Source organism: Lissotriton helveticus, chromosome 5_1 (assembly GCF_964261635.1).
Source record: "Lissotriton helveticus chromosome 5_1, aLisHel1.1, whole genome shotgun sequence".
NCBI lineage: Eukaryota > Metazoa > Chordata > Amphibia > Caudata > Salamandridae > Lissotriton > Lissotriton helveticus.
Genome location: NC_136065.1, coordinates 1575394165 through 1575408208, shown reverse-complemented (window position 1 = coordinate 1575408208; position 14044 = coordinate 1575394165). Strand labels below are relative to the sequence as shown.

Genomic DNA, 14044 nt, shown 5'->3' with positions numbered 1-14044 from the left:
TAGAACATTCTAAAATGTAGTGTTCCATTGCGCCCTATATTCAGAATAGCATAATACAAGATTAATCCTACACCAAAAATCAGGCAAAAAGAGCATGGCCTAAATCCAGTAAAAGCAATTGTTGGAATCCAGCTCTTGAGCAGCCTGGACTACCTAGTTTGATTTCAGACTATCTGAGATTAAGGAAATGAAGATCATACTTTCCAGGAGAGCTTATAATCAAGATTCTCTATTGTAGAATCCCTGTCACCATTTGTCTCAAACGACTAGAGAGCGTAAATTAGATAGATCAAAGATGATTGTGAAGGCCAACTCAATATCTTCATTAATTTCAACTTAGAAATGAGGCTTCTGCTTTAAAACTAATATCCACATTAGTTTACCATTAAGGCACTGCATACCATGGATACAATACTTGGTTTTATGTAGAACATCTCTGTTTGACTCAGACGCAATCAGAAGTAGAAAGGCAACATGTTCAGCATACTATATAAAGTCCTCATTAAATGCATACAAATGAACATGGATGTAATGAAAACGTATTTCCTAATTGGACAGAAAAAAATAACTGATCCCTAGTATATTTAAATACCTCAATATCAGAAAAAGTATTTTTTACCAAAATCAAAAATAAACTTGTGTACATGTGGACCATAATTTGCTACTTGAACAACACTATCTAGACTCTGGCACTAAAGAAGATGTGAGAAGTGAATACTCACTGTTGTCCATTGTCACTTGGTACCACCTTCCTACATGTTGTGTAGATTTAGAAGATAAGCAGCAGAGGCATGGATCTCCCTGCACTATTATTCGCACCGAATTGTTAAAAACTTTTCATAAGCTATCTTCTGCAACTGTTATTCAGCACGGTGTAATCTGTCTGACTACCTGAGGCCATACACCCTTTATTGAACAAAAGAGGCTTTCCAGTTATTTCAAAATTAAGCTTGCCCCATATTTCAATGCGTAATGAACACGTTTACGATACCTTTCGCCATACGTACATCCTTGTAAATTTGCAACTTGTGATGCTGTCTAAAGTGCTACGTAGCTTGGAATTAAAGATGACTGACTCTGTGTCACCATCAATGTTTTGATTTGAACCAGTGCCTGTTTTCATTTAAAAACGAAATGAATTCTGGTACTTATAGTTTTATCTTGATCCGATCCGATCAGGGCTTAAATTCCACATTAAACAAAAACCCAGGACGAAAGGGTTAGACCTGGCATCCTTGGTTGGTTTTCCTCTACATTTTTGCCTTCAGCACTCCTATTTTGCTGACTTTGCTTTTGCTGGCTTTGGGACTCTGAACACTTTACCACTGCTAACCAGTGCTAAAGTGCTTGTGCTCTCTCCTTAAAACATGGTAGAATTGGCTTATACACAATTGGCACATTTCATGTTGTTGTACGTTCGTAGTAAAGTGGCACTACCTATTTCCTATTTTATTTGTAGATGAAATGCTACTAGTGCCTCTGCAGCATCGATTGTGCCACCCACTTAAGTAGCACTTTAAACATATCTCCAGTCTGTCATAAGAGCCTGTGCGTGCAGTTTTTAAACTGCCGTCTCGACCTGGCAAAACAAATCTTTTGTCAAGCCCAAACCTTCCTTTTCAATACATATAATCGCCTCTAGGGTAGGCCCTGGACTGACCAGAGAACATGGTGCAGTGTATTACAAAAGTTAGCATTTTTTTTTAGTTGTACATGTCCTGGTGGTGAAAAACCCTAGAATTAATGTTTCACTGCTGCAAATCCTGCCTCTTGCACAGAATAACATTGGAGTTACAGTATTATATTTCTTACGTAATAATTTCCAAATGGGAACGGGTAATCATTTCATGTATGGTGGCTTTGGAATTGTAATGAAAAATCCTCTCTCATTTACAATTTCAAAAATGCCACTTTTAGAATGTTGGCATTTTCCTGCCTTAGCCATTTAATGACTGCAGCCTGTCCCTGGTTCACAGGACTGGGTGTAGGTGACAGTTGGGCTTTTTTTATTCCTCCTAGACAGGCACACACAATAGAGAGCTTGGCTGTACCTGGATGGGCCATCACTGGCAGGATGGGAGGTCAGAGCAGGGTACAGCCCTACCTGCACTTGAATAGATTGTGTCCTGCCTCCACACAAGGGGCTGCAAACCCCCTGTAGTTAGTCTGGTGACAGGACAGGAAAGACAGGAAGCCTGTGGACTTCAGAGGGAAATCTCTAGAAGCTTCTCCCACTTCTAAGGAAGGACTGCCACTCTACAGGACTGGCAATGTGAAGGACTGCTGCTCTGCTGTGCTGACCTGCTGTTCTACTGCCTGGGTGAGAAGGACTGAACCTGCATCTGTTGAACCCAGGAGCCCAGAATGACTCCAAGGACTAGTTGGCTAGCCTCCTGACTATATCCTCCGGAACACAAGGCTCAAACAACCCTTGGAAGTATGCCAGAAGGTGCTTTGCCAGCCCATCTATGGATCCAGCAGAACTAATGCATCTCCTCTGCTGCGCGGCGCAAACCCAAGAAGAACCGCCGCATCGCCGCTGCTGAGAGGATTCTTTCAGCACAAGGACTCCACATCAACCTCACAGCCCTCATCGGAATCACCGCTGTGCAATGCTTTACTGGCGAAGGCACATGTATCGCAAATCTCTTGCAGACTGCAGTTTCGACAATGATGCAGGCTAGTAGCTCTTCGGAACCGACGCAATGCTTTAACTGCGCAACACATCCCCCATGCCGGACTTCTCTTTCCAGGCCCTTGTCAATGGAATCCTCGACAAGGATGCAGGACCTCGCATTGCAGCTACGCAGCTCCTCGGAACCGCCGCATCACCTACGCTCTGCGATGCATCCCCAACTCGGAGCCTTGCAATGCTCCCCAACTAAGATTTAAGGTACTCTAGTTCAGTTGGCCTAATTGGATCCCTATAGCTAGCCCGAGTTTCATCACGGTCAGCCTGAACTTGTGACTTTGTCCCATCTGGTGCAACCAGATATCCACAGTTGGAGATTTTTGCTTGTTCGTGATGTTTTTAATGCAATCTTCAAAATTGCATATCTTTGGTTCTACTGATGTGATTTTTGTGGATGTATGACATTACATCGCATGCTTTTACATCGTATGCCTTTACAACGCATAGTGCTTTTGTGCGCTGGATAGTGAATTGTTTAATTTACTATTCCAACTCCAGTTCCCGTGGATAGTAGGGAAGGTGTTAGATAATACATTAAACCTATTCCCTATCCTAGAGCGCCCCCCAGCGCAATGCGTTGTAATGGTTTGCGTTGTAAAAGTTGCGTCGTAAAGGCACTGCGTGGTAAAAGTTGCGTTGTAAAGGTTGTTCTCCGATTTTTGTCGTCTTGGTCTTGTTTTATTTATTAAAATTTACTCTATGTGTCTAAATTGCTATGGAATTTTTCTTATGATGTATTTCACTTTATTACTGTCTGAAGAGCTGAATATATACTCTACACGTTGCCTCCAGGTTACACCTGACTGCTATGTGTAAAGCTACCAGAGTGTTGGGCACAGATTAATTTGGGGTGCCTCATCCTGATTGGTACAATCATGAGACTCCCAGTGATAATACAGAAAATGGGATTAAATCGATATATGTAAGGGGCTCAGGGCCAATGACTGTCTTAGTGAATGAGGGAAACAAGGGTTAGTCAAGGTCTTTAGGTCAAGGATTTGACAAACAGCAACAGTAGTGATATTTTGCATATGAAGGAGTCTGTTCAAGGGAATTACGTTAAATGGGGTACACAGATTCTATTGTACATTCATTTGTTTATTACCATCTCATATCCTAGGGTGTCTTTGTAAAAACCTTTAAGTATAGTTCCTATGAGAGTAAGTCATGGTGTAACTTGTCATTGCAGTATTACAGGTAGGGTGTAATTTCCAAAGGTATTTGGACCCATAAGTCGAACCTAGGTACACAAATAGATCAATTTACAAGAATAAACTTAAGTTTGCTATTCATAAAAATATAATTTAGACTCATAAGTAGATTTAATCACACCTAAAATTACATAATCGGGTGGTGTAATTTTCTGTGTGAGCAACTCTGCTTACAGGGTGGGCCATTAGCTGTTACATTTAGGCGAAACACTGACAACCTTGAAAGTGTGTGGGTATTGCTAACAATGAATACGATTCAAGACTTACTCCTACCAAAGGCAGATGTAATTCCCTATCTAAGGTGGACATTTTCGTGGAACTGTCCCAATCAGCTGTGGCCAGTGCAGGTAAGGGTGGGGGGAGGGACAGATGACGACGAGGTAAAATAAGACGTAAAAAAAGAAAAACAATTACATGGCACTCGTCACATTACCGAGTCGGTGATGCCGCGAGAGGAATGTAAGTGATTTTCTTTTTTTACATTTTATTTTACCTCGTTGTATCTTTAGATTCCCTGTTCACCCTATCTCCGGCCCCACCGCACTTACCTGCACCAGCCGCAGCTGCTCCCAAATATAGCAGGGTGTATCTAAATGGGTTTTGTTAAAGATAAAAAACTATTTCCTTCAGATATACAAACGTTTAGAAGTCCATATACCTTTAGGACTACATAAATGTTGAGGTACTGGATATATGCATGTGAAAGCTACTATACATGGGAGTAACATGGAATTTGTGAAGAATTCCAGAATTAATCCTTTGAATCTGCAACTGTTGCAGATTTCCAGGAGATGTGCTGGAATCCATCATGAATTTCATGGTACTCAGAACCTTAGTTCAAATGTAAGTGTAACCATAGGGATGTACATTCTCAACTCTATTTTGTGAATCGGACCCAAACGTTTATGAAGTAGACCTGTTGTGATTATATGTCATGTTTTACATTCAGTTTGTGAATTTGTGTCTTTAGGTTCAGACCATACTTGCCCAGAAGACCCAAATCCAACATCACCTCAACCTTCAACTCCTGGAGGAGGCACAACTCCCCCAACAATACCTCCAACTCCTACGCAACCCACTGAACCTCCTACTGAAGACCCATCTGTGGATTCAACTTTCTGTAAAGACAAAGCAGATGGATTCTACACAAATCCCATCAACCCTCACAACTTCTATTTGTGTTCTGGAAAGCTGACCTATTCCATGACCTGTGGGGATGCACTAGTGTTTGATGAGAGCTGCAAGTGCTGCAACTGGCCGTGAATAAAACATCTCCGAGACAACCCAGGACTAAAGATGCTGCACGATCCACTAGGCCAAGAATAAAGTAGAGCCTTGCACGTGCTTTGCGTTTATGTCTTTTCATTCATGGAATGATTTCTGTGTTCTTTCCAATGCCATAACAAATGGCAAGGTGCGAAAGGGAATGCCTACAAACTATGAACATAGCCTTTATGTAAAAGGCAGTGATGACAACTTAGAGGTGGGCCATGACTGGGGGCAGGAACATGACTCTCTGGCTCACTGAAGCCTGTGCCCCTATCCTCATGACCTTTAGCAGTGGCCCTCACAGCACACATACAGCTACTGAACTTCTTGCAAGTCCGAACCTCAAAAGATATCCATTTTTTGGTCCTGCAGCACTTATCTTGCAAGTTGTCCCGTCAATGTTCTAGAAAATCACAAGTTCAGGAAGAGTTTCAGCTGGGCTTTTTTTAAATATTTGGGCACGCTCAACAGTGCCATACTTATTGTGGAATAATATTACCAGTACCACATCATCCATAGCAGCACACCATTAGCAGCGCTACACTTTCAAGTGTACTCCTCCAATAACACTTGCCAGTCAGATGGGTGCATCATTAAAAACAGCGCCACGCCATTAACAGTCCCACGCCAACAACCTTACAACAATAGTGCTGACCTCTCAAATGTACCCTGTTTTCAAATATGTCCCATATTCAACCATGTCCCAGCATTACCAGTGGCCCTCTGTGAGGCATCAAAAACCTTATGTAGGTGCCTTATAAAGCAGAAACTGAGCTACAGTGTAACAGAGTGCTATACAACAATGGAGGAGGGATAGACGCATCAAGAAAGGGGGATGGGATGAGTGATGCAGGAGTGCGGATGAAAGCGAGAGGAGCTGAAGGATGGGGCACTCAACGGTGTGCATGCTACAACAGAGGGTTTGGTGTAGGGTGTGTGGATGAAGTACAGGAGCAAGAGAGGTGGGATGAGGTCTCAGGAGAGGAGTTTGCCATCTTTTGAATGCACCCTTTAATAGGAGATTACCCTGTGTGGAACATTTGCTTGAAGAAGGCCAACAACGTTGCCTTACCAATAACACTTTCAAATCTACAACACTGCCACGCCTAAAAGGGGGCCCTCTTACCGACAGCTTCGTTATGCCGAGAAGTGTTATGCCAAACAGAGACACGTCTTTTTTGGAACAAAGGATCAAATCACCAAATTAGGGAAGCTAGTTTTAATCTCACCATCTCTAAAAACGCATATAACTCTAAACCATCCAGTTAAATCGTTTGGTTTTGTTCTAGATAAGGTCCTGTCTTTTAGAGCCTCATGCCATGTTTTCTTTGTTACATACCTTTTACACTACAATCCTCTCCCTCCAACACATTAGTGTTCAATTTCTACAATAAATACAATTTTCAAAATATCTATCTCTGTTATCGGAAAGGAAAGAACTTCACCGGCCAACTCCATAGAACCTTCGGTTGGACATCCAAACCACTCTTCGGTGGCTCCATTCTGAAGACCACACGACCTTCAAATGCTTATACCTAGTACATACAAGCCTCCTTGAAACCACTCCCAAGTATAGAAGGAGCAAAATTAAGAAACCTTAACGTGCCAAAAGACACACATAGGAGCTATCAGTTTATCGTAACAACCCCCTCAAAAACGGTGACTAGAGCGGTGGCCATTCAGCTGCCATTCCTTCTGGAATGTTCTTCTTGACATCTGTACGCAACCAAATCACTCCTGCCTGTTAAAAGAGTCCTGTTCTAAGCACTGTTCACTGCTGGTTTCAAGCAATGTAAACAGTGTAGTTCACTGAAACTGCTTGTTGTATTTGCGGACTCTAGATATTGTCTTACCTGGTGAAATCAACCAGGCAGTAGCACCAATAGTGTCCACCAGTTAATAGTGCTGTGACCAGTTACCGTGCTTCAAAACCCCCTAATCCACAAAAATGTGACACCGCCCAACAATCCCACAGGTACTGTAAATAGTGCATCAGACAAACGTTCATCGTTATTGCTTAATTAGCTGGACACGCACACGCCCCTCTAGAGAATGTATGATAGGGTTGCAAAGCTCTGACTACAAATATGAAACAATTAAGCGCAATATAATAAAATGTTTAATGGAAATGGACAACCAATAGGAACCTAACATGCTGTCGACTCACGCTATGCTTAATTTGATATAAAAAAGTTTAGGTGCAGAGTCCCGTAGACTTTCTCAGGAACTCGTCTTCGTGCTGCAGAATGTTAGGGTTGCCGAATCCCGAGGCTGCTGGTTTTGATGCCACTTATTCTTGCCTACACTTCCTGTCTCTTTATCTGACTCTTGAAGGTTTGTGGTCACACCTACCCTTTCCTTGTGCCAGTGTCCATATGTTTTTCTACCTTTTCTTCCTTCTTCTTTCTCCCTTTTCTGCATTTCTCGCACTGACTCTGGCTTAACGTGTAATCATTAAACAAAAGCCTCCGTCTCCAAAACTGTGTGCCGGTGTCACTGCCCATCACTTGCAGCTCTGCACAAATCAAGCACTGAACTTACAACGTTTATTTCTCTGAGATGTTTTCAATCTTGTGTGGATTTGAGGTGTTCAGCTCCATCATGGGTAACAGGCTGAGCATAGTGCCAATATTGGGAACTCACCCAACCCGCAATTCATATCAATCTCATAATAAATAAACACACAAAACTCATATTTGTCGGAGAAAATATTGCTGCAGGTTTATTTCAAACAAGAAATATGCTAACATGGCGGGTCAACTTACGGGCAATCCAAGGGCAGGCAGCATTGACTCCCCTAAGCTGCCCTGCCCACCTGATGAGCCAACTGCACCGTGGCCAACCCAATCGGTGCTACCCATTTTGGGGAATCTCCCATTTACATACCGTGGACCACCAGTCCACCCCTCTACTCATGCCCTTTTAGGGGCAGAGCGTGTCCAGGCAAGCCTCCGGTTGCTCAGGCTTACCACTGTCGAAAGGACTAGCGGGCACCCTCGTTCCTCCAGGGTCCTGCCGTAAAGACTCCTGTTTGGCATGTGCTTCCTTCTTGTGGTCCTGAAGAGGGTACCCCTATGTACCAATCAGCCTCTGGATCGCCCTGTAACTCCGCCATAGCTCTGTATGTGGCAACCGTCACATCCAGGGCCCCCCACCAAGGCAGGCAGCTTTCTTACTTACAACCTGCTGACTCTAGGGCGTCACCCAGGTCCACCAGGAACATGTCCATGCCCACTTTAGACAGGTGGACCCCATCCTCATCGAATTACCCCATGGCCTTGGCATATAACTATCCATGTCTGATAAAGCCAAAAACCCCTCTGATCTGTGAATTTGTGCAAAGCGCTGTTTACTCTCCTACAAGAAACTTCAATGGCCTCTCCTGACCTGGCCCCATGCCAGACCATCCGTGGAGTGATCTCGGACCACCATAACTCACATGGGCCCATCTGATTACTTATCTCACTCATCGTAGCTTTCATAGCCTGGAGCAGTAGTTTTCTAACCATGAAAGTCAGATCATTGCCTCCCAGGTGCTGGAAGGGGGTCCGCCTCCTGCTAGTCTGTGCCACAGCTTCTTCAGCAAGCTGTGCCATCTCATGCCTGGGAACCCAAACCAGACTATCTCAGTGTGGAAAAACCCATGATTCCAACTCCTGCCTTCGGCCCATTGCCCCACCCTAGCGATGCCTGAATGGGCGATCGCCCACACCTTTGATCCTGGCAAAATAAAGAAATGCAGAGTTGCAAACACCTTTTATTGAAAAAACAACACACTATTGGCAAAACAATTACTAAGCACACTGCAAACACATATAACACATCTGCAGGCGTCCTGGTGCACTAGTGCGCATCCCACCCTTTTCTGAATCTTTGCGGGTGGATGTAGTGCTTGTAGCACTGAGACTTCCACTGCCCCACCTGCTTGATGCGGTCTTGCAACAGGCCAACCATGAATGCTCAGATAGCCGCTCCAATCCTAAAGGAATGTCTGCAAAACCTTTTTCTGGGCCCCGAATTTCCTGACAATACCAATCATGCCTTCATGACTTGCCGAACCTGAAACCTGGTAAGGGGCGTGCGGTTAGCTTAAATAAGCAAGTAGCCTCCCGTGGCAGGGCGAAGGGCTAAGTAATCAGAGACCAAGCCAACAGGGCAGTATCTTTTATCTCCAAGTGGATGTAGCCAGATCACCTTCCCCAGCCCAACCTGGTCCGTTTTGGATCTCTTCACTTAAATTCTAAGGGATTCTCCTGTGAGCAGGGTATCCTGTCTCCCTATGGTATTCCCATACCCATCCTTCTTTGACCCAGGCACTAATTCACTCATTCTCAAGGCCCCAAAGAATGTCAAGCTGAAAGCTGCCGAAAAGAGGGTGGCTCCAAAAGGTGTGAGCGTTGTCTTATGTACTACATTGATTATACCCTGTAATGTTCGGAATTCGATAGGCGACCTGGAGTCTGGAATTCGTGTTTCCCCTCTGGCCCATCCCTTCAGCGCTGCCCTGATGGGGTACGACCTGGTAGGATCCTGTTGGCCCATAATCTTGTCGTAATGACTCACTGCAGCCAAGTGGCCCAAGACCCAGGAATGATTCTTGCCCGGGTCCTTAGCCCACACGACAAAGTTCGGCCCTTGTGTTCTAAAGTTGTTGTACCCTCACCCCAGACCCCTGCCACTTTGCAGAAATTAGCTACACAGGCCTTGTAACACACCCTGGCCCCTGGTGCTAGGGAAAGCTCGCCTAGCTCCCTTAATCGCTGTTACACTGTAGAAGGAGCCAGAGGTGCATTGGGAAAGGGTCATCACCGCTCTCGCTCTTCGGTCACGCCTTCTGGCAATGGAGCCACTGAAACTGAGAGAGAGAATCAGCTGCTACGTTCTTTACCCCTTGAATGTGTCTAGCCCTACACTCCACATTGTTGTACAAGCAAGCCCACACCAATTCCCTCAGGAAGCAGAGTACCAATAGACAATTAGCTGTTTGCGCGTTTATGGCCTGAACCACTGCCTTATTGTCAGACCAGAACAGCACTCTTCTAGTTGCCAGAGCTGCTGGCTAGAGATGGAGGGCTACAACTATTGGGAATAAGCTACAGAACCTTTACGTTGGACGCAATTTTCCCAGGTAACTTAAATCAGGAAAACTGGCCACCAGATAATATATTAAAAAGAACCCTTATATGGATCAGACCATAACCAAAAATTATGCATCAAGGCATCCAGTTAAAAGCTAAATCCAAAAATGAAGAGAGATATAAATATAAACTCACCTTCTCAGGGTAATACTCCTCTTGAAAGTGAGAACAAATAAGTTCTCATATCCTGTGAGTACAGCTGTATCATGTATACCAAGAAGGAACCGAATGGACAATGGTAATATCTAAAAAGGAGGCAAGGTAAGGAAATGATATGACTTACCAAATACCTTGTCAAATAGAAATATAGCGGGGTTTGCAATGAGCGCATCTAACCTTAAAAAATTGAATGGACTTCTAAGTTTACTCACGTTCCCGGGGTTCACAAGTAAATCCACAGAAGTTCCTTCCAACAGCAAAGATGTAATATATCTAAATAAATTAATATAAGAAAGTATCGTGAAAATATTGAGGGAACACGAGAAAAGATGGATTAAAAAGGTATATGTCTAACCTAAATCCAATGAATCAGATGTATAACGTTCACGGTCCAAGCTCGATAAAAAGAATTCCAATAGTGCTCTAAGTTGCCAAAAAGGAAAAAAACTTTATTTAAATTTCCTTTAATATCATCTTATAACATCATGTTTAGTTACTTTATAAAGCATAAAAACATTGAGAATTAAAAGTCACAACATAAACATGTGTCAAGTTATGATAAACACGCCTTCTCAGTAAGAGGCATCCAGACAGGGATCCTTAAAGGTGAACAGCAAGTCGGAAAAAATAAAGACACAGAAGCTACTGTATCAAGAGGTATATACCTAAACAAAAATCTCCTTCAAACAAACGAGGCCCTAAAGTAAATAAATTAACTTGATATTAAAAACCACAGAACCAATAATTATCCTAGAAACTCCAGGTAGTGCTTCTGAAGTAAGGAGCGGGAACTAACCCAAGGCCACGATCCGGCCTAAAAGAGGGGGAAGAAAACCAAATTAAATAGAAATCCTCCCCGCCGCCCAAGGCGTTACTGTTGATGTAAGAATAGCATCTTAAAAATTAAGCTAAGTATGTTGCATATCCGAGGCAGAAGAATAAGGACACAGAAAGACACCCCACAGTTGGGATGCCCAATTCGAATCACTTCTAGTAGTGGAATCAGTAACACATTAAAAAGTACCACCATATAAGTCCCATCTCAAGTGCTGGGAGTCACGTAACTGCCGTAAATGAGAACCCTTGAAATATTGTATAAATGGAATTTAACATCTATGATGGAATCAATGGGCAAAGCCCAGATATCCAAGTTGGTTTACAAGTAATGGGAAGAGGAAAGAGAGAACCGCGAAGTAAGCGACCGTCTCAGGGCTTATCTGGAGAAGTGTGGCTCAGTGGTTAGAGGCGGCAGACCCGGAAGCTGATATCGGCCGTGGACCAGGGTTCGATTCCCCGCCTCGGCGGGTCTCGGGCTCTAAAATTTCACGGACTTGATAATTCTCGCTCCGGTGCCTACTCGACTCACGGGGTCACACTCTGCGACTCTGGGCAATAGCTTGCTTAATCTCCACTACGGCCCCTCGCAGCGGGATGCCTGGCTTTCACCTTGTGGATACCCTGCCGGGGTATCTCACAGGGGAATACCAGGACGGGTTTCCTAAGCAAGCGCTTAGATACCGTGTCGGTGATTTGCGCTATATATAAATACATGTACATGTACCTGAAAATGGTTAAGAAACAGAGGGAGAAGGAGGATTAACAGAACTAGGTCGGCCTCCAGTTACATGTATCAAAGAAACAGGAACCCAGGGTGATGGGTTCAGAGACCTAGTTTGTGTGTTCTGGTTACTGCATAAATTATGTCAGTTTTTTCCAAAAAGAAAGAAAAATTTCTTTATAGAGTCCCCTCACTCACCGGGGTTTCCCCACGGTGACATGCTTCATCATTGGGGCCATCCCAGTTCTCTACGAAAAGGGGCGTGCTGCGACTAGCGAACTAAGCAGGAGCACTTTATTTGTGAAAGACTATGTGTGGTGTAGAGTGATGTGGTGGTGGAGTGGGTGTGTGAATTAAAAATACCGTGCTAGTGGGCCTCAACAATTTTATTCTGCTCCTAGTCTGGTATATTAAAAAGGGGGTGACACTGTTATTTAACCTTAAGTAGGGTCAAATCAGTGTTCCTAGGTCAACATGTTTCAAGCTCCCCAAGCTTTTCATCAGGACCATACAGGGTCCAGCCCTGTATATACCACTCCTATATTCTAATAAATAGGATTAATTCGATATATTTATGCGCTGTTTAATTTTTAAAAACATGCGTGTAATACATACGATTTGTATCTTAATGATGTTTCTGTAAAAGAGAATGACACTTGGTTAGTGGCAAACATCCCCTCCTTAAGAGCTAGGGGATCACACATATGATTCACATTTTTGTAGGGCGATGGTGTCCCTTTTGCACCTTATTGGTGCGTGCAGGCGCTCAAGTCCGGTGAAAAAAAACAAAAAAACGAGTGATGTGAAAATAGTGGTTTTGTGAATTCACACAAAAAAACAACACAGGACTTGATGTGACTATAGACAAGACACACAACACATATCAATTTTCTCATGTGCAAGCATATTTACATGTATTGGTGCTTAATCGCACTTCATGGTCTCAGGCGGGGGCGGGATCACCTCATGGAAGCTTTGCTGTTGGATTTTAAATGCAAATGTTGAAATAGCGTTTCTACGGGAAATCGCGTTATCTTGGAGAGTGTGGGACTCTTGCTGAAACTGATCATCCCCGCTTTCCCTTTGCGTGCCAGTACTTACTTCCGTATCGGCGAAACCGCTCGGCATTACCTACTCGTTCCCCTCCCGACCGAATATTGAAGGTGGACGGGCGGACGGTGTATTTGTGGTTACCGCACTTCCGGGTTGAGAACTAGACAGTTCAGTGTTTGGCGGCCATGTTGGGAGGACGTATGCTACGTGGGACAGTTCAAGGGTCATAGATATGAGACGGAAAAGAACCCGTATCTCCGTTGTTCAAGTTCTCTTTGCAAATAAATTATTTTTACAGTGGTGCTCTCAGTTTTTGCTTTCATTATATCCTATTTACGACTTTTTGGTAAAAAAGAAAACGATGATCGTTTTTTCTTTGTTAGGCTCATAGTAAAAGTCTATAGTGCTGTGGTGGCTTGTGCACTATATTACTTCACAGTTTATTGGCAGAGGGTCTTTTATACAAAGAATGAATTCAGTTGGTGGGGTTGGCCACGTCAGTCTCTAAATGCCCCCCATGGAATGTCATCATTCAGCCCAAGGGTGTCTGTGTGTAATTTGAACACCCATCTCTGTTCACGTTCATGTAGAATCTTTTCCTGGTTGTCTTTGTTTTTAACACTCTCCAATACTACCCAGGTCATGTCATTGGGTGTGTGGTTGTGCTCGATGAAGTGGCTTGTCATCCTGGTTGTGGCTCGTTTACAGCGAATGGTGCGCCTATGTTCTACTATGCGGGTACTGACCTTCCTGGTGGTCATGCCTACATAATGTAAGTTGCAGGTACATGTTATTAAGTATACTACCCCACTGGTATTACAATTTGAAAATCCTCTTAATTCCCATTTGGTGTTGTTACTGAAAGAGGCGTTTTTTGTCGCTGATGTTAAATGGCAGACACTGCAATTGTTGCAGGGAAAATGCCCATTTGGTAGTGGTTGTGTTCTTACTGTCAGAATCGTGG

General features: G+C 43.6%; 1 protein-coding gene across 1 annotated transcript in view; it reads left to right on the top strand.

Moving 5' to 3' along the window:
- The window catches only part of LOC144755604 (acidic mammalian chitinase-like), a 70053-nt gene extending 64806 nt beyond the window's left edge, over positions 1-5247 (top strand). The window contains exon 11 of the mRNA XM_078644713.1: positions 4874-5247. Within this exon, the coding sequence (XP_078500839.1) occupies positions 4874-5166 (293 nt within the window). The 3' untranslated portion in view covers positions 5167-5247. The remainder of the gene's footprint in view (positions 1-4873) is intronic.
- Positions 5248-14044: the final 8797 nt, after the last annotated feature.